The 20927-nt window shown below is 41.6% G+C and overlaps 1 protein-coding gene across 1 annotated transcript in view; it reads right to left on the reverse strand.

Moving 5' to 3' along the window:
• The window catches only part of LOC117883647 (protein unc-13 homolog A-like), a 77894-nt gene extending 57659 nt beyond the window's left edge, over positions 1-20235 (reverse strand). Inside the window, exons 1-4 of the mRNA XM_034783192.1 lie at positions 20096-20235; positions 14744-14773; positions 10780-10879; positions 1140-1257 (exon numbers count right to left, since the gene is read on the reverse strand). Of these exons, the coding sequence (XP_034639083.1) occupies positions 1140-1257; positions 10780-10879; positions 14744-14773; positions 20096-20117 (270 nt within the window). The 5' untranslated portion in view covers positions 20118-20235. The remainder of the gene's footprint in view (positions 1-1139; positions 1258-10779; positions 10880-14743; positions 14774-20095) is intronic.
• Positions 20236-20927: the final 692 nt, after the last annotated feature.

The following is a 20927-nucleotide window of genomic DNA, read 5'->3' on the forward strand; positions in this document are numbered from 1 at the left end:
GCGGGGGCGTGGCGCTCGGAGGGGGTCGGGGGCTGGCACAACGTGGCGCTCGGAGTTGGGGGCAGGGGCACGGCATGGCGCTTGAAGGGGGCGGGGCTTCAGGTGGCGTGGCACTGGGGGGGCAGGGGCTTGCGCGGAACTCGGGGGAGCAGGGCTTCGGGCGGCACGGTGCTCGGGGGGCGGGGATTTCAGCGGCGCTGCGCTGGGGGGGTTTGGCTGCACGGCGCTCGCGGGGGGTGGTACGGCGGCGCAGCGCTCGGGGGCGGGTATGGTGGGGCGACGCTCTTCTTTTTTGCCTGGGGCAGCAAAAAAGTTAGAGCCAGCCCTGTTTCTAAGGCCTCTTCTGACCATGCTGCCAGCTAGTTTATCACTTATTTTTAACAGCAATTAAAAATGGAACAAAATAATATTTTTCAGCCATAGAGTGCCTTTAATCCAAAGATCATAACACTCTTTGATTACTGAAGACTTGCAATTCCCCTGAGAGGTAGGTAGCTTGTAAAGTGCCCATTTTATAGATGTGTAAGGTGACTTATCCAAGGTCACAGTGAATTAGTGGAAGAGCCAGGCTGAGAATCCTGACTCCAAGTCTCCCTGCTCTAATCACATAAACCACACTGCCTCTGCATTTCTCGTAATTAGTGAACCCTGGTAAACTTTAACCCACTGACTGAATTACACCTGATTCAGTATTTGAAACACTTCTGCAGAGAATAACAGCTTATGCATATCAACTATTACTTTGAGAGTTGCATATGCACTGTCTTAGTATTATTTTATATATATATATGGAGCTATATCTATCTCATAAAACTGGAAGGGGCCCTGAAAGGTCATTGAGTCCAGCCCCCAACCTTCACTAGCAGAACCAAGTACTGATTTTTTTGCCCCAGATCCCTAAGTGGCCCCCTCAAGGATTGAGCTCACAATCCTGGGTTTAGCAGGTCAATACTCAAACTACTGAGCTATCCCTCCCCCTGGAAGCAATTGAGATATCAAGCAACTGAGATGTTATGGCCTGAAGCAACTGAGATGTCACTTATGATTAACCATAAGCTTAATTACAGTAGGTGAGAGACTGAAAATAAGTTTTTAATCAGATTTTACACAAAACATTTTTGCACAGCAAGTCAACTTACATCTGTTGCATATTCCACAGTTGTTAGGGGAATCCATAAAGTACCTAAAAGTTTGTCCCATATCAAGCCTTTCTTCCACAGCTCCACCACGAAGCCCTTTTCAACATCACTGATTTCACTAAAAATAAACAAATTTAAAAAACAACAACAACAAAAACAGATATTGTGAGTTGGGACAGCAAACCTGAAAATCTGAAAATGTAATCTTAATGGTAGTTTTATTACTGTTCCACCATAATACTCTGAATCTCTGCTTTCTAACCACACACAATTATCATCATTAATATACAATAGAACCTTACTTTTACAAACACCAATCTTACAAATGACCTGTTATATGAACGCTTTCTCCTGACCAAAAATAAAATAAAATCACAAACAAAAGTGATATCAATAAAAAACAAGTTGACGTCACCTCACATTCTGATAACTTCAATTAGAAACGTTTTGCAGTGCTTTCGAAGGGAAAGAAAAAAGCAGTCCAGTATACCATACTGCAACCTATGCCCTGAACCTACTATACTTCTGAGATGTTCAATTTTGTGAACTTTTTGATTTTATGAACAATCTCCAATTAGATAATAAAATATGGGTTCTACTGTGAAATATGAAGTAACTGGCACTGATATGAACATAACCTCCATGATCCAAGTCAATAATACACTTGAATACTAACTTTCAGGCTCTTGACTGATTTATTTCACAGCTCCATACTTTGTGTGTCAGAAAGTCTGCCAGGAGTGGGGCAGCAGACTGGTACCAACAGCCAATATTCCTGCTTTGCTGGAAGACCTAGAGACGTCTGACATAGCCCTGAGAAAAAAGTAGGTGTAAGCAGAAGATGCACTGATTCAGACCAGTGTTGCTGCTCTGACCTTCCAATGGATTTTGAAGCTGCCCTCCTCAGGAGGAATCCCAGGGCCAGTGTGCTATAATGAATCATACACCCAACCTCTAGTGCAGCTGCTCACATAGGTACAGGACTTACCTGTGTATCTAACCCTTAGTTAGTTAGTTGGCTCTCCAAAGAGTAGTTAAATATATTTTAATAATCTAGGGCAGGGGTCAGCAACCTTTCACAAGTGGTGCCAAGTCTTCATTTATTCACTCCAATTTAAGATTTTGCGTGCCAGTAATACATTTTAATGTTTTTAGAAGGTCTCTTTCTATAAGTCTATAATATATAACTAAACTATTGTTGTATGTAAAGTAAATAAGGTTTTTAAAATGTTTAAGAAGCTTCATTTAAAATTAAATTAAAATGCAGAGCCTCCCGGACCATTGGCCAGGATGCAGGCAGTGTGAGTGCCACTGAAAATCAGCTCGCATGCCGTCTTTGGCACGCATGCCATAGGTTGCCTACCCTGATCTAAGGAAATACCTGCTCAATTACACACTTGTACAGTAACTTAATTCTAAGCCTCCTTACAACCCATATTCTAGTTATTTACTATTTTTAAATATTGGTAGGTAACAGCACTGTAGTGCTTCACAAAAATCTAACTTTTCAACTTGATAGCATCCCTGAGACATAGCTAGAGAAACAGATTGAAAGGGCCAAGCTGGGCTCTCGTCCAAATTGAAAAAGCTATTTGTAAACAAATCTGTGATTAGAAACTAACAGTTCCTAGGTTACCGAGGAGTAAATCTGAAAACATTCCCCTTTAGTTATATGAGGGGGCTGGTTAGAGCCCAATTGTCCCATTATCATTGGGGTGAGGAGGAGGATCTTTTGGGTTAGCTCCATCTGTGACTTTTTGGGGGGGTACTTGACAAGACACTGGCAACAGATTCCTTACAACAGAACCATACATACATGAATAATTAATCAGCCCAGGTATTTAGTAATCACAAAACACAAGGATAAAAATAAATAAAACTTTCTGAAATGCAGAAGTGATCATAGCAGAGATTTTGCATAGCTGCTGGTAAAGCTACACCTGCATCATGGTGTCAGAAAGTGAGCTGGCCTTTAAGGATTATGGCCTTAATTCCACCTGTGCTCAGATATTTGACTCCTAGGAGATGGGTTTGAGGCCAGGGCTAAGAACCGCCATACTGGGTCAGACCGAAGGTCCCTCTAGCCTATTATGATGCAAGGCTAGAAAGGGTTAAACATCCTGCAAAATAAGTAACCCTCAAAAGACACGTGGGGAGATAATGTTTGTGTTTTTGTGTATTTACTTATGTATGAGTAGGGTCAACAATGTAATCCTATCTGTCTATCCTATATTCTGATATTTAAATGAATTGTAAACATGGGATATCTCGGTATTCATGTCTCTTTGAAATGTAGTGTGAATGGTGGAGGAACAACCAAATGGCCTTATTTTAATTCTATAACTAAGTACCGGTGATGGACCTCCTTTAAAGTCATCCTAATTACCTTTTGTTCCCTGAGGACAAAAGACATGAAATTGTATAAAAGATCCTTGGGTCCTGATTCTGTCATCTCAGATCTGCTTAGGCTTCATCAGGGGAAGTTGGAGTCACAAGACTGAGGTCCCGGTTATGCTGGTAGGCCCTGAATATGATATTTGGACATTGGACTATAACCTATGAACTATTTCTGAAAGAACTCTTTGCAACTACAAAGCTCACCATCTCTGCTATGAATCTGCACCTAAATGAATTGAACTCATGTCTGTATGTACATTGATCTTTTAACCATAATCTCTCCCTTTTTTTTTTAAATAAATTTTAGTTTCGTTAATCAGAATTGGCTGTAGCATCTATTTGGGTAAGATCTGAAACATTTGTTAACCTGGGAGGTAATGTGTCCAATCCTTTGGGATTAGTAGAACCTTTTCTTTTATTTGATGAAATAAGATTTACAGAAATTTTCATCATATTTAACATGGGCATCTGGATGGAGGCCTGAGGCTGGATCACTTTAAGGGAACTATGTTGTTTGGACTTCTGAGTAACCAATAAGGTAATAAGGAAGCTGATGTCGTTTTATGCTGGCTTGGTAAATCTAAGTGTAAGCAGAATCAGGATGAGCTCTACCCTGACATCTGTTGGTGAATTATGGCGAGTGTGGAAAAGAACTTCAGGGGCTGATCTTGTTTGCATAGGGACACCCACCCTGCCTAGCATGAGCCCACGGCAGCCCAAAATGGTCACTCTGGCTGCTGTGGGATCCCCAGTTTCTCTGTTATTGGGGCAGGAGTAATAAAGTATTGTTACCCTGATTATGTGAATCAAGGGCAATGAAACTGTTTTATGACAGATGGTCTCACCATCACCTAAGTAGCACTCGCTAGACAAGGGACATGGGTTCCATAACCCAGTGAATTGAGAGAGGTTGGGGACAGGTATTTGTACCTGGTGGTATGGCTCTCTCTTGAGGGTCTGAAACATCAATTGCACCATTTTCTCTCTCTCTAGTGTTGAATAGCAGAGCTAATTTTGATTCTATTAAGAGTCTAGTTACAGGCTGCTATGCTGAATTCATTTTAGGCCAATGGTGCACCAGCACTGGGGCTCCCTTACTACAAGCTGAAATCACTGAGTGCTGTGTTAACTAGTGGGGGAGCCTGAAGATTTATTGCTAAGTGGCTGGCAGAGCGTTGCAGTTTGCGGGACGGTTGGTGTGGCCCACGGGATGACGAGTGGAGCGGAGGGGAGCAGTTTGTGGGATGGCTGGAATGGCTCATGGGACAGCTGGAGGAGCAGAGCAGCTGGTGAAGTGGAGCAGCTTGTGGTGAAGGCTGCAGCGGAACCCCATGGAGAGGCGGGGCAGTCGGCCTCAGACAACATAAGGTGCCCCTTAATACCCCACATACCCCTTTCTCCTTCCCCCCTTATTTCCACCCAGGCTGGGGGTGGGGGTAAGACTCTGCAGATAAACTTTTGAACTCTGGGGCTGCACTGACCAGGGACAGAGACTTTTGGATGATTCTTGTGTTGCTGGACTCAAGAGACTTTTGGGGGTTTGGACTTTTGGGACTTTGGGGGTGGGTCTTTTGCTCATGGATTGTGTTATGAATCCTGTTTGTGGTGTTTTCCCAATTTAATGCTGATGTCGTTTACCTCGTGTTATTAAACATTTTCTGCTGCACTCAGACTCCGTGCTTGCGAGAGGGGAAGTATTGCCTCTTAGAGGCACCCAGGGGGTGGTATGTAATTGTCCCTGGTCACTGGGTGGGGGCTCAAGCCAGTTTTGAATTGCGTTATTGAAACAGAACCCCTAGATACTGAACCCGGCCCTTGTTGCTGCCAACTCAGATGGGCAGAAGGGTTCCATAAGTATTGGAATAGCCACGAGCTTTTTGGGTTTTGCTGCTCCATTCTTTGCAGTTCACCCTAATTGAGTGACCACAGCTGGCCCCCACTAGGATCCTGGTCACACCTAGTATCCTGTCTTTCGACAGTGGCCAATGCCAGGTGCCCCAGAGGGAATGAACAGAACAGGTAATCATCAAGTGACCAATTCCTTGTTGCCCATTCCCAGCTTCTGGCAAACAGAGGCTAGGGACACCATTCCTGCCCATCCTGGCTAATAGCCATTGATGGACCTGTCCTCCATGAACTTATCTAGTTCTTTTTTGAACCTTGTTGTAGTCTTGGTCTTCACAACTTCCTCTGGCAAGGAGTTCCATAGGTTGACTGTGCATTGTGTGAAAAAATACTTCCTTTTGTTTGTTTTAAACCTGCTGCCTATTAATTTCATTTGGTGACCCCTAGTTCTTGTGTTATGAGATGATAACCTGTAGATCACCTGCTTCCTGGATGAAAGGCTAACATACAGTAACAATTTATATCAGATGAAAGGGCTGTCTGGAGTTACCTGCAGTAAAGGGCAGATTTAAGAAGGAAAAGGCTCAAGGAGACACCAGAACCCCAGTTTGGAAGAGAAATGTTGAGTCCAGCAAGTGGTGAAGAAACTGTAGAGTTGTGGAAAGACTTGTTTTGAATTATGCTGGCATTTGAAATGTGATTTTTTTAGTACATCAGCCCCCACCACACAAAAAAAGTATTATGATTTACAAGCATCTGGGTGTTTGAGAACCCCAAGAAGAGGAAAGTGAGGTAGTGTCAGAGCCTGATGCTAGATGGGTTATGACACTGTAATGGCAAGCACTCATTCCTGGAGCCCAGTGTGAACCCATAGTTGGGTCCCTGCCTCAATTTCACCTTATGTGCTATCAGTAAATTCAGTGAGGCTTTTATATAGTAACTAGTGCCCCTTCAGGGGTCTTTAATGAAAAGCTGAACACAGTATGCAAACATGCCTTCACTTAGAGGGGTCTTTCTTAGTTAGTCTGCCCCCCATGTAACTCCCTCCTTCTTCTCTATCCAGGCTCTTCACTAGTAAGGCCCTCTCAACCCAGGACCCTTTTCTGGAGTCAGACCTCCTGCCATCACCTGGGGAAGGGTTCCTTCTCTGGACCAGCACATAGTTCCCCAGTTACCTAAACACTTTGCTGCTGTCTGGTAAGGTCCTTTTGCTGGGACCAGGTCTTCCTAGGGCTTTACCACTCTTCGACCTTTTGGAACCAGATGTCTTCAGTAGCATCTTTCCTAGGTCCCCTTTTCTGGTGAGTTTTCTAACCAGCTCCCCCCAAAAGTCCCTCTCCTCAGGAGCTACCTCTGTGTGTTCTAGCTTCCTGACTAAGCAGTCCTCATAACCCTTTATTAAGTGCAGTTAACTGCCATTCAGCCACCTACGTCATTAACTAGTCACAGGTGTGACAGGCTCTGCTAAGGAGAATCCAGATAGACTGGGTGCTTTATACCCTCAGAGGCCACCTATTCTGTGACACACTGACTCTGTTTTTTTAACAGGGGAGGGCTAAGCAGCAATACCAACTCCAGAAATTAAAAAAGAATGATTCAGACTGCAAAACTCGGAAGATCTTTTTAAAGACTAGACATGGTTTTATTCTCTTTGTTGATGTTTAAACTTCTCCCTCCCCCACCCAATGCATGTTTGGCAGTTATGGCCCAATGTCTATGAAATCATGAGAGTTTCCAACACTGGCTCAGGTGGTTACCCCCATTCTATCAGAGAGCAGCATCTGTAGACGATTAACATGGGTATTGGGGAGTGCTGCCCCTTTCCCTCTCAGACACCTGGAGTAAGGGGGACCAGCCCCAATATATACTGACCCTATCACTTGCCTTCACTGTATAAAGGAAAAGCTAGGACAGGTTTTCTAAACTGTCATACCTGGCTAGAGGTGACAGACTGTCATAGTAGAAGGATTTCCCTTGACTTCAATGGGCTTTGGATTAGGACTTTTTTTTTCTACCTATGGATTGTATGTGTATTTTATTATTTGTTGTTTTAAATATAGAAATGTTTGTACCAAATCTTTATCATGCACTTCTGCCTTGGGAATTCATAACTACATTTAGGTATTGCCATATGGTTTACCTCTGATACAAAATCAATACAATAAAGCCCTAGAGAGAAATACAAGTTATTTCATGATGGCACATCTTGCCATCTTGTATATTTAGACCACTAACAGCTATGAACTATTTTCTTAAGTGTTAGTAATAACAAACAATATGTTACATTGTTTGTTATTACTGTTATAACTGTGCTGCTGCTGGTATGAGTGATGATACTTTTATTTCTAATAAAAAGCAACAGAGGGTCCTGTGGCACCTTTAAGACTAACAGAAGTATTGGAGCATAAGCTTTCGTAGGTGAATGCCGACTTCATCAGACACAATTATTTATCATTTATTTATTTATTTCTAATGTTTATCTGACACATTAAATCAAACAGGAATAAATCCTGAGATTAAATAATAAATTATTTCAGTCAATCACAGTGAAATCCTGTGAATTCACATTTACGTGTAAAAAGAAAAAACTACCAAAGCAACAAAGGGTGGTTCACCTGATTTGTGTATTAAATATGAAAAAAATATAACCAATGCATGCTGCATTGCACAAGCAGTTTACAAACTGTATGCATTTGGGTTACCTGAAGAGTCATGGCCTGATATTTCGCTGCCTTACACATTGTGTTGTCACTAACACCTGTCCAAAATGGCTGTGTTATATTTCTATTCTGATTCTCACTTTACACGGGTGTGAAGAGCTACCCCAGTAGCAAAATCCTGCCTTTCATTTCCTCAGTGCTATGATGATGTTAATGTTGCATTGGCAATCAAAAGGCAGAGCCATATGCTGAAGGCTTGAACTGCTGTGTACGTTAAAAGAAGCAAACTTGTTGACTCATTGTGTACTGGTTTTTGCTCCTTGTGATACATCTGAAGAGAACGAGCACTTAAAGAAATGGACTAGAACATGACTCTGTATAAATGTATTTGTAAGTGTCTATTTATAGGGCATTTTAAAAGGCTGCTCCGTTGTATGCGTCAGTGAGCAGCAGATGGAGCCACAGCAGGCTCAGAAGAAATTTCCTCTAACTTTTAGCTAATGAGCTTTACTTATCACAGGGCAAACTGTTTATTTTCTTTGCTGCTAGAAAGGTGTTTTTGTATCCTTCTGTCAGATTTAAACTGCAGCCTAAATAACACATTTCCTTGCATCTATTGCAATTCGCCAGTGATGTTTCTTACTAAATGGTTAATTTACCACTGCAACTGTAGTTTCTTTGCCATGCGACAAAGACACAATGTGACTGAAAGCAAAAGGTTTTTACAGCAGCTAACACAAATTCACTAAGAATTGAATTTTCAACAACTGTTATAGGAAAGTTAGAAGACTTAGGCCATAAACAGCTCTCCTCCTGTATAAATAGCAGAGAGACATATTTTTTAAGGTAGCTTCTGCATTATGGACAATGGAGAGGGGCCAATGCTGAAATTTAATGTCTATTTTTCCTCATACACCATACTTACTTTCTCATGTCAAAAGGAGTAATACACCTCTACCTCGACATAACGCGACCCGATACAACATGAATTCGGATATAATGCGGTAAAGCAGTGCTCTGGGGAGGCAGGGCTGCGCACTCTGGTGGATTGAAGCAAGTTCGATATAACGCAGTTTCACCTATAATGCAGTAAGATTTTTTGGCTCCTGAGGACAGCGTTATATCGAGGTAGAGATGTACATTTTTAGTAAAACTAGTATGTCTAGATTAGTAAATATCATAAAAATCCTCTAACACAGTATTATATACCAATGAAAGTACTGCACCAAGACATGACAACTTTACTACAATTTGCAGACAGAAAACCTGATCCTGGTTTAAAGTAGGGCAACTCTAGCAGTACAAAGGAGCCTTAAAGAGGATGGAAATGTACCTTGCACACATTTAAAGACCCTTTTACACTGGCAGCGTGGTGTAAGCTGGACTTGGTGTGAATGAGAATCGGGCCCAGAAACATTAAGATTCTCAAATTGAAACAATGATCTTAGACTATTGTTGTTATTTTAAAAAAACAAGTCAAATTTGTGAAATCCTGAAAATGCTAAATTAAATTAAAATTTCAAAAATGAAAAGTTATTTTGGGGGGGAGGAGCTTACGGGAGCATAAAATAAAGAGATCATGGAGTTTATTTCTTTGAGACTTAGCAGGAAAAGACAGAAAGGGGATAAGGTTGTTAGTAGAAATGGCTGGAAAATGATTGGGGTGGGAGTTTTCACTGAGAATACCAACTTTTTGTCAAAAAACTGAGAACCTGAAGACTTTTTTTTTCTTTTGGTAACTGAGCCCAAAACATTTTGGCAAAAAAAAAAGAAATTTTGGTTAAAGGTTTTTAGATTAAAAAAAAATCAATCATTTTTGAGGAAAGCAAATACTTTTCCCAAAAATTTCTTTGCATGAATTTTCTATCTGAAAAATTAACACTGAAAATTTTTCACTAATCCTAGTTGCTAGGAGTAAAACTGATATTGCTGTGATGAGAGGAGAAGGCAGCAAGATGTGATGGTGCATATGAGGATATGACCAGATGTCATCAGAAGCAAGGATGCAGAGGAAAAAGTGGAGATGAGGAACCTAAGGGCATTAAGCACCCAAACCACACAGGAATTCAATGGGAGCCAGATAGCTAACTTCCTTAGGCTCTTTTGAAAATCCCAGTTGAGAACAGCATCTGTAACAATGAGCTGAGGTGAGGCAGAATATGTGCCTGTGCCCATCTAGCTGTGGGGAGCCAATAAAGCTCATGAGTAAAACAGGGGTGATGAGATGGCGGAGAGGTGGGGTGGAAAGAGGAGAAGATGGCTCAAGCAAGGGAGATGGCAGTGGGCAGGATTTGGAGAGAGACATGAGGAACAAGATACAGGGTCTAATATGTCAGCAATTAAAAGATAATCTCAATGATCAGTGAAAATAATATGTTGGGCATATCTAACTGGCAAGCAGGAGTATGGAATGGAAAATAACAAGTTGTGTCTACTTGAATCCTGTCTCCCATCCTAGAGCTCCCTATTCACTGGGGCTAAAATAAGCTTAATGAAACTGGATCACAAAGGCTTCTCCTCCCCTTGATCTGTATTCTGGCAGAACAGCCCACACCACTGACTTCTGTTGTTCTGGGTCCTGAGGCCAGGAGGCTAGCCCACATTCTCCCTGAGCTAGATTTTCCCTTCCCTGAAGCTCCTGGCTGTGTTTGGTCATAGAGTTCATTATCAATTTTCAGTTGTATAAACATAGCTATGACACAATGCAAACTAATTGACAAGAAATCTCTGTTACTTACAACATAAAGTCTTGTTCCCAGCAAGGTTCGCTTCCTTTTCTGTTTATTGTGGTGCTTTTTAGATTTTGGACTTTTAAAACAACATAGGTGTTAAATGTGTCTGAAACAGAAACAACAAACAAATTAACTACATGTTTCATTGTTTTGTGCTAGGAGCTGGGAGCATTGACTCGGGCTCGTGGGGTTCACACTATGGGGCTAAGAATAGCAGTGTAGACTTTCCCACTTCATTGGAGCCTGGGCTCTGAGACCCACCCTCCCTCACCAGGTTTCAGAGCCAAGGCTGTAGCCTGAGTGCGAACATTTATGCTGCTATGTTTAGCTCTGTAGTGAGGGCCCTCAAGTCCAAGTCAGTTGATCAAAGCAATGAGACTCGCAGCCACAGTATTTGTTTGTTTGTTTATTTTTGCATATTCTGAAAATATGGCTCTCTGTGTAGCAAAATAAGTTAAAACAAAACATTCCTAAAGCAGCTAGAGGTATGGATTGAGGTCTGGTGGCCACCTTATAAAATTTTCATAAATTGTTTTTCTAGCAGGAGCATATTCGATAGGAAGTAGTTAGTTCTCTAATAGTTAGGTGTGTACAAAAGTGGTGCATTATTTACAGAAGGAGAAGCCTTCCTTGTTTAGGTGGCAGTAGCTACAAAACATCATGAGAAAAGCCCAGCTCCTCAAAGGTATTTAGGTGCCTAGCTCCCATTGAAATCAATGAGTAAATAAGTTGTACATGCATGTTTGCATGTGCAAAAGTGGAGGCCACATCTAAAAATCTGCCCCACATTATGCATATTAGAGTAAATGTAACTTTGAGATATTTCCAAATCACGTTAAGTTACATTATATGACTGTCTACATTGCAATGAATGGAATGAAATCACAGAAGTACAAAAATAGGCACCAATGTAAATCTAAATGTGGAAGCAAAGTTGTCCCTTCCAATAAATGGTAAGATGCTTTTGGCTCAGTCCTCAATTGCATCGCAGCAGAATTTGGTGCTGCTGTTGTGGGAGGATGCAAAGTTGGCTCTAAACTAGGGGTCTTAAACATGCGGCCCGTGGGGTTCTTTCGTGCGGCCCGCCAAGCTCCCTGCACACCCCCCTGCCTACCCCGTGTCACCGCTCCCTGAAGCAGCTGAACTACTGTATGTCCCCGCAGCCCCGGGCAGGGGGGTGGGAGGCGAGTAGAGGGCTCTGTGCTCTTGCAGCTCTCATTGGCCGGGAACTGGGAACCACAGCCAATGGGAGCTTTGGAGGAGATACCTGGAGGAGCAGCAAGAGCAGCACATGGTGCTGTTTCCCCTCCCCACCCCCCAGGGACTGCGGCTGCTTCCTGGATCAGTTGCCTAATTCTAGTGATTTTGAACACCACCATCAAAAATCTAATCTTCTATCTCCAAAAAACAAATATCAAAAACATAAATACCTTTCATCCAACATTAAAGCTAACATCTTTTCAAATATTCAGTGCAATTTGCAAATGCAGCCACAATGGATGAGAAACAGAGCAATTAGACAGGCAAATTAACCTTTAAAAACATGTATTTAAGAATCTCTGTTAAATCCACCTTTAACTCCAAGCTTTCATCCACATTTGATGGCTTCACTCCCCTCTCACACTGAAGTCTATCTCACCAGTATTCAAACCTGGCTCACATTTCTGTTGCTTCCCCAGCACCTTTTCCCACATAGCTGAGTGCCTCTGAAGAAAATCTTGACTTGTTGAACTATCATTTTTTCTTCTCTTACTACAGCTCTGTTATCTGCCGTGTTCAAGCAGCTGCTTCTCCTTAATTGACTCCTTTGCTTAAGACCTCAGTGTCTCTTCTCTGTATTTGAATGTCCTCACAGTGTTTCTCCCCCATCTCTCTCTCTCCCTGAAATCTCACCAGTTACTTTTGAAAAAGAGAGACAAGATTAGTGAGGTAATATCTTTTATTGGACCAACTTAGGACTAACTTAAGAAAACTTAGGAGAAAGAGACATTTGCAATACGTCTTTCACCACATGCCTCCATGTACACACAGAGACATACACAAAGCCCTTAAATTATAACAATGCAGATTCTGAGCCACATTCACTGGTATACCCTGGTGGTGAAAAGCAGTGGTAAAATCCAGTTAACTAGCCACTTGAAGATTGGAATCTTTGGTAGCCCAAATCTGCCATAGTACTTTCTATGTCACCTCCCTTTCTGTCCAATTCAGGGTCCATAGTTGGGGGAAAGGGAGCACTATTGGGTCATCCCTTTGCCTAGCTCATTCCTGACTATTGTAATGGCCCAGTGGAGCTATGGCCAGCCAACACAAGACAGAATAACCTTACAGCTGCTCTAACTTATGTGAAGGAGAGGACTGGCAGGAGTGGAATAGTGGGAATATATGGGTAGCTTAAGACCACCTCTAACTCCCACATATAGGCACCTCTTCTGCAGTTCCTCAAGAATGGAAACTCTGGGCCTTTATCTCTGAAGATATCTTTCAGTCTATATCACTGTTAACTTTGATAATAGCTAGTGCTAAATAACATTCAAAGGTCAATTTAAATGTTTTATTTAATTTACATCAAGCAGTGCTATAATTGTAAGCATTATTGTAAATTAGAGCACAGATGAAACATAACATTTGCTGGCTCTTGTGCAATCATTTTATGTGACAGCATTATGCATTATGACGGCGAAAAGAAATGTTACCATGTTCTACACTTCAGAAATGTGGATGTAACTAATAATGACTGTGCTTCTCAATGAGTTAAATGATAATCATATTCTGAGACTTCTGTGGCTTAAAAATGGTAGTTCAAATGACCTCAACTTTCACCTTTCTTTAATCCAAGTAATTTAAAACAATTTACAAGGGTTACCACAGGGTGGCATTAGTCAGGACTGCCATATTTTACTACATTTATCGATTTATAGATGAGCTTTTCTAGAGAACTAATAATTACACAGAATTAGTTTACTTCAAGAACCTCAGTTTTAACAACAGGCTGTTCATTGAATTCCAAAGATGTTATGGAATTAAGCTGTCTTCAGAGGTACCTAGCAGGGAATTAATTTATGCACCACAAAAAAATGAGGTAAACTTTGGAGACTGAATATCTGCTTATTCACTAAATATGCAAGTGGTGTACAAGGCCATAGGTACGCTCAAAATAACTGATACAAGTGGCAATGTCCTAGTCTATTGTCAAGTACTATTCATTCTTGTATGCAAGAGGGCATACATTGTTTCCTAAGAATGTCCTGGAGTGCCCCAAGTTAAAGGTAATGTATCATTTTATTTTATTTTATTGTTATGCCAAATCTTTAAGTCCTTACTCAGGTTTTAATCTGCATTTGACTACACAGATCACTGAAATGTTTGTGTCTGCGTGAGTCTGGTCTTGCCTCTCTAGCCATTGTCCAGCCCTTGACCCTGGAGGCTGACTGAAAACAATCCCAGGCAGTCAGATTTTGCTCTAGGTCATGGGTTAGTGCTGCCATCTGAACCAGCCAGCTACAGATCTATGGGGCTTCTGCTCCCATCCATACTTCTCCATTGTCCTCAATGGGCACATTCAGGCATAGTCCCTGCCCACCTTTGAAGAAGCTGCAAACCCTGAACCACCAATATCCCCCGCCACCATCACAATGGTTTCATTTGTCTCAGGACCTTCTGGCTGCTTTTTCTCATGCAAATATACACTTCAGGCATTAGTATAGTAGAAAATAACATTAGTAAATGTTATGTCATATTATAGACTTTAATCTTATTTGGAAAGTGCTGTGATTCATTTCTCTCCTTGTAAATAGTAGAAAATTTTGCATAGCAAACTTGCATGTCCTTATTTCTTTTACCCCGGATAGATTGAGAACCTACCACTATTTCTAGCTTAAACAGATTTACTTTAGCACAATGCATATTTGCTCTTAAAAGAAAAAGAAAGATGCTTATCTAAATTTAGAGTATGGGAAGTCAAACTTACCAGCAGCTCCATTCAACCTTCCTTTTTTCACTATTAAAAATAAAAATAGAAATACATGTAACTATATTAATTCCTATAATACTTTTAGAAGATTCTTAGCTGTAAATATTCTTTTAAAAACTAAGAAATTTCAGTCTCTCAAAAAATTATTCATCATTCAAAGATGCAAATGAGCTCTATATCAAAGTAGTATCTGTATTAATATATCATAATATAAGATAAATTACATAATCAGAGCAATCTTGTATCACAATGTTGTCCACATTTTTGTCAAGAGGATAAGATCTCTAAATATCTCGAGGAAAGATAAAAAAATTGCCTTAAGTAAATACCTGGTATATAAATACAACATAACAAGCATTGATTTAATGACATAATAAACTATGCTAAACAACTGACTTTAGTAATAATTTATTTCAAACACCACCAGCCTTTGAAAGATCCATACACCTTACTGGCTCTGGAGCTAAAATTTTAACTGGAAGTCATGAAATGCCATGTTAGCTTTTCCATAGCAGCATAAAGATTATACTGCCTACTTCTTTTCCAATTACCATCTATGACAACTACTGTATGTCAGGGGAACTCAGCAAAGCAGCATGGTGGTGAGCTCTCATTGGCATACCAATAATGATGATACTGGCTGAGATTGACTGAAGGCCATTGGAGGGTGTAAATACGAGGATGAATCCCCACCCCCAAATAGGATGGTTGCGTACAATCCTATGGAGTTAAGAATCAACATTTGGGCCACTAAGATTTTATAAAAATGCTGCTGTGCTTCCTTTTAAAATAAATTAGATATTTTAATAGGATGTCGTTTACAGCATGACATTTTTAGAAACAGCTCATATGTGGCAAAGCCACACTGCTGTGAAATTAATAAAACTCCAAGGATTTATTTCTCATTACAGCTAAAAATAGGCACCATTTCAGCAAGAATAGCTTGTGACATGAACAGAAGCCAAAATTGCTTGGCTACCGCTGTACATTTATTGTTCATAAACATGATATATGGGTCTGAGCCGGAGTCAAGCCAGGATCCAGGGTTCAAGCCCTATTGCTTTGCAATGTAGATGTAGCCCCACTTGGACTCTTCCTCTGGGAGTTTGCCAATATATCCCATAATCCTACAGGCTGAATTTCTTTGTTATCTGGATAGTCAAGTTTTCCCATGCTGTACCATGAACAAAGTGCTAACGCAGCAACATTTTGGGAGGGCAATAGGAAGTCTTGGATGTGGGTGGTTGGACTTGGGTCTGCATAAAGTAGTATGGACACTGGAGCCTCAGGTTGGGACTCAGTGTTTAACAATTCTTAGCCTGAGGATATAAACACATGTAGACACTCAAGCCCTAGATTAACAGGCCAGGGTTCTACTAACCCTGGGCTTACATTGCAGTGTAGACCTACCCAAAGTGAGACTTACCCAAGGCTCCACAGACTCTGGGGCGTAGCATGCAATTGAACCTAGGTTTCTCAAGTCCCAGGATAGCGTTCTAACCATTAGACTATCTTTCTGATAAATGCAATAGGACTTATTCATCACTACAGGGGATGGTACCTCCAGCATCACTGGCCATGTTTCTACCAGGTTGAGTTCTGATTTTGTCAAAACCGGTCTATACTGGGGACAGGAGGTCGATGTAAGATATGCAGCTTCAGCTACGGGAATAGAGTAGCTGAAGTCGACGTATCTTATTTTGACTTACCTCCCATCCTCACGGCATGGGATCGACAGCCGTGGCTCCCCCGTCGACTCTGCTACTGCCGCTCGCCCTGGTGGAATTCCGGAGTCGACGGGAGCGCGTTCAGGGATCGATATATTGCGTCTAGATGAGACGCAATATATCGATCAATCGCTACCCGCCGATCCGGCGGGTAGTCTGGCCATACCCCAAGAGAGAGCTCAGATTTTAGTAGCCTATAAACTGAGGCATTGGCTGTAAGGACCACTCTCCTTACTGGCCACACCATTCCAAAGCTACTTATTGTTACTACAGGAAACTTTCAGCCAGGTTCTCTTATGAAAAGTGACTGTGTACAGAAAGAATTGTAGTATTCCATGCTGATTCTCTCCCAAATATTTCTAGATCAAGTGTGCTTGGTTTACAAGTAAAAAGATGAGGGGTGGGGGTTGTCTGGCTGCCACCTTCACATACTTGATAATTCTGTTGATGATGCATAAAGATAAATAGCATCTATCTCATTCAGTTCCTAGCTCTGATGCCTTAGCAGTGGTATTAGGGGCAGAAAGCAAGAACCTGATTTCTGTCAATAATGTAAGCAGGTATGATAGAAGCCCATAGGGACCAAATCTGTGGAGAATAAAGTGTATGTTTACATGTTAAAAGGCGTACAGGCTAGAAAGAGTCAAGATTTTTTTCCAGGATTGTCTTCCCCACCCATCAGTTAATTGCATTGGCAAGATGCCATGTTTGTAATATGCATAAGGATACACAAGGCTGTTACATACTCCTCCCTAAGTCTCTGGACCAATATTTCGTTTTTGTGAGGAGGTGGAATTAAAAATGAGTATGGTCTGGAAACAGAGACAGAAGGTGAAGTTTCTCTGAAGTTTGAGTGCAGACTGAAGGGAGACAAATGCCATGAAACTTGAATGACTCTGTGTCAGAAAGAATGAAACAAGAGCTGTAAGATTCTATTAGCATTTAATGCTTCCTGTCTCTGCAGTTGAAAAAGAAGACTGTATTCCAAAGACATGTAAATTCTCCCTCCTCAGAGTCCCATCGCAAGAAGAAACATTACTATGGTCAGGGAACGAAGAGTCAGGTGGAAAAAGCAGCATATTCTACATGTCATATTGTGGCTGAAACCCTGGGCCTTAGAACGTCAACTGTACTGGGTCACTATGGTCTATACTGTGCCTGGGGCAGAGTGGACAAGGAACTTTTCCTCCCAACTGTGCTATCCTCCCCATATGCAATCCTGCGCTCTGGGGAGTCCAGGGAGTTCTGTCTGAGTGGAGAAAGAGGAAGGCGGTGGCTTCATTCCATCTTTGCCCCAGCAACCGGAGCTGGCAGCTGTGAAAAAGAGAGCATGCAGCACCAGTAGAGGGTGCTGTGCATACTCACCTTATGTTCCCTGAAAAATCCAGGGGGATTTCTGATTTCTGAGGTACAGGCCTCCAGTAGCTTCACCTGGGGCAGCATGACTCCATGCATCTACAATATTGGGCTAGGTCTACACAATATGGCCCCATGAATAAACAGTTTGTACACAACCTAAATAAACCTCATATGAGACTCAGCATCCTATAAAGACCATTACAAGTCCTCACTTATAACTGTAGGTGGGGATCACTTACACTAAACAATGTCTAGGTGGAAGTAAACATACTGGGCAGACCCCGTGAAGCCTAAAACAAGAACTGCTGGTATCAGACAGCTGGCCCTTTAAATAAGTGAGATTCCCAGCCTGCTTGTGACGGGCTCCACGGAAGAGAACAAGCCAATCCAAGACAACCTGGGCATAACTAACTGCCTAAATAGCTGGAAGGCAGTTAATTCAGTAGGGGTACCTGGGCCTAATAAGAGGCTTAGGAGAGCTTAGTTGAACAAAGGTCCTGAGGTGAAAGGAAGCTCCAAAGGAGGGGAGCGTGAATGAGGCAATAGCTTTTCCAGGTAGGGAGGTCTAGGAGAGACTGAACAAGCAACAGAAAGACTACAAAGCTTTCCAGGCAGGAAGGCCTGGGAGAGACCCGAGCATATGGGGGAAGGACTGGAGAGCTCTCCAGACAGCTCAGAAACCTGAGGCCTTCTACCAGTAACTCCTTCTGCTGTAAACTAGAGACTTTTGGTTTAGAACTCTTAATTTTTATCCTTACTCTGAGGTAAGAGCCTTTAAACCCCATGTACAAGTGCTCCTTTCAGAAGGCTTTATTAAAGGAAGATATTCTGCGGCAAAATGGAGTGTTTGGCTTCTCCTCGATCAGGGTGTTTGAGTGACCTCATTGTTACCTCTTTCAGGATGGGAAACTGACATGGGTCACAGCATGTGACAGCACACTCACCTCTCAAGGGGTGCTTGGGAGGTGACAGTACCCCTTCTACAGCTTGTGGCCAGCAGACTCTTCTTGCTATGTGACACAATCCTATTTAATATTCAATTTATATTAATACCTATGCTCTATAGACATGGCCATAGTATTGTGTAAGTGACCACTTCAACTATTTAGCAGATGGACATAACGTGAAGCAAGGTCAGAGAAATAGTGAGTAAGGTGTGACATCCATCAACTGTGGGTTTTGAGTCCGGTGTCTATCTCAAGAACATCTATGGATAATAATCACTCAAAAAAGCTCACAGGCTTTGCATAATCAAAATAGCTCCCATTGCCATCTAAAGATGTGGGCTGTAAATAGGTATTTATATGTCTGTGGGGAAAGATGATATCTAGCCTTTACCAACTAGAAAACATACATATTAGGGTCTGACTTGTAATAGATCTGCTTTCTTGTCACTTCCATTGATCAAGAAAACCCCAGGACTATCAGCAGCGCTGCTCATATAGAAGTCACACTTGTTAAAGTCTCACCGTGTCATCATTTCTAAGTCAAATATGTCTATTAAAGTTTACTAAAAATTAGATTTTAAAAACAGGAAGAGAGTTCTAAACTTCCCCCACCAATCCAATCTATGAAGAGACAGATTTAATGGGCACAAAACAGCTGCCACTACCACCATGTAAAAGTAAAACTTGTGCTACACATGCATTAGTACATAGCCATATATTTCACGATTGGAATCTGTCACTGCAGAAGGTAATTGTCAATAAATAAGAATAAAATATCAGGACTCTCTGCTGAAGACCCCTCTAACCCACCAATGCATTCTGTTCTGCTTCCCTCACCTACCACTCTAAACTCTACATTTTCCCACCACTCTCATCTCTACATTTTCCCACATCTCTTCTCTTTCCCCTTCTCTTCCATCCTTTTTTCCCTGCAGCCCAAAACCACCTCCCAAGTTGGACTACACTGGCAATACCGCTCTGTTCAACAACCTGAGCATCCCCATCGGTTCTCAAACTCAGTGAAAATTTTCATTCTCAGGCCTCAGGGGGAGATGGTATCAAACTGTTGCAATGTGAGCCACATGCAAATCCTGGAGCAGAGCCCAATCAAAGCAGCCGTTCAACCAGCCTGCAAGTGCTTAAAAACTTTGTAGAATTTACAGATGCTTGGAGCCCGTCTCATGGGGAAGCTATGCAACAAACATTCCCATTCTCTTTAATAAGCAGTGCACATCTAGGCTTCACAGAAATGTACTTAGCAAGTGCCTACAAAAAGCTTCCTACTCTGATGAATGATCTGGTTATTAAACACTTACCTTTTACACAAAGAAGTTCCATTCCAGCAGATTATTTTAAAGAATAACAAATAAAAAATTAAACCACAATTACAACAGGATGAGGTTTATTCCTGCTTTGATGATCACTGTTACAGAGAGAGGGAGGATGGAGAGAAAGTGTGTGTGTCCCTGTGTTTCCTTCTTCCCTCAGCTTCCTCTCATGTTTCACCTGGACCAAAGCCAGCCATTTGACCAATGGGTTTAAAGACCAAACCCAAATCCTTCCTCTCTGTATATACAGTCTAGGAGATGGGAATGGAGTAGAGAGAGATTACAGCTGTTTCCTCACCCTCCATGCTCCATTTGTTGTATACAGCTGCCTTTAGCCTAAAGACAGTTCTGGGTGTCATCTTTGCCAGGAATAATACAAATGCAGTGTGAGATGAGATGACATGTTTTAGTTCAGTTACTTTGCAGAATATTTAAACTTTGATTTTAACAAGTAAAAAGCATTTGAGCTGGAAGATGGGATGGTTAAAACAGTTTATATAATCTAGATAGATCTTTGCATAGAAAACCCTACTTTTGCTACAGTCTATGCCATGCTAAATCAGGTGGCTGGGCTTGTTTTTCTAGAGTACAGCACAAAGGAATGCCTATGCAATCACATGGAAAAACAAGGTGAGTTTAGTGGTCTTCTCAAAATCCATTGTCTCCCTTTGCTATTCTAAAAGGATATAGCATATTAGTTTATAAAAATATAATAGTATTCCACCATGAGGGTTCAAAACTTTATAAAAATGTGATTGTAAACTGTAGTGTTTTTGCCCATTCTTGCAGCACACTGTCATTTTTAGTTTTAATCGGGAGA

The sequence above is a fragment of the Trachemys scripta genome, chromosome 10 (genome assembly GCF_013100865.1).
Source record: "Trachemys scripta elegans isolate TJP31775 chromosome 10, CAS_Tse_1.0, whole genome shotgun sequence".
NCBI classification, from domain to species: domain Eukaryota; kingdom Metazoa; phylum Chordata; order Testudines; family Emydidae; genus Trachemys; species Trachemys scripta.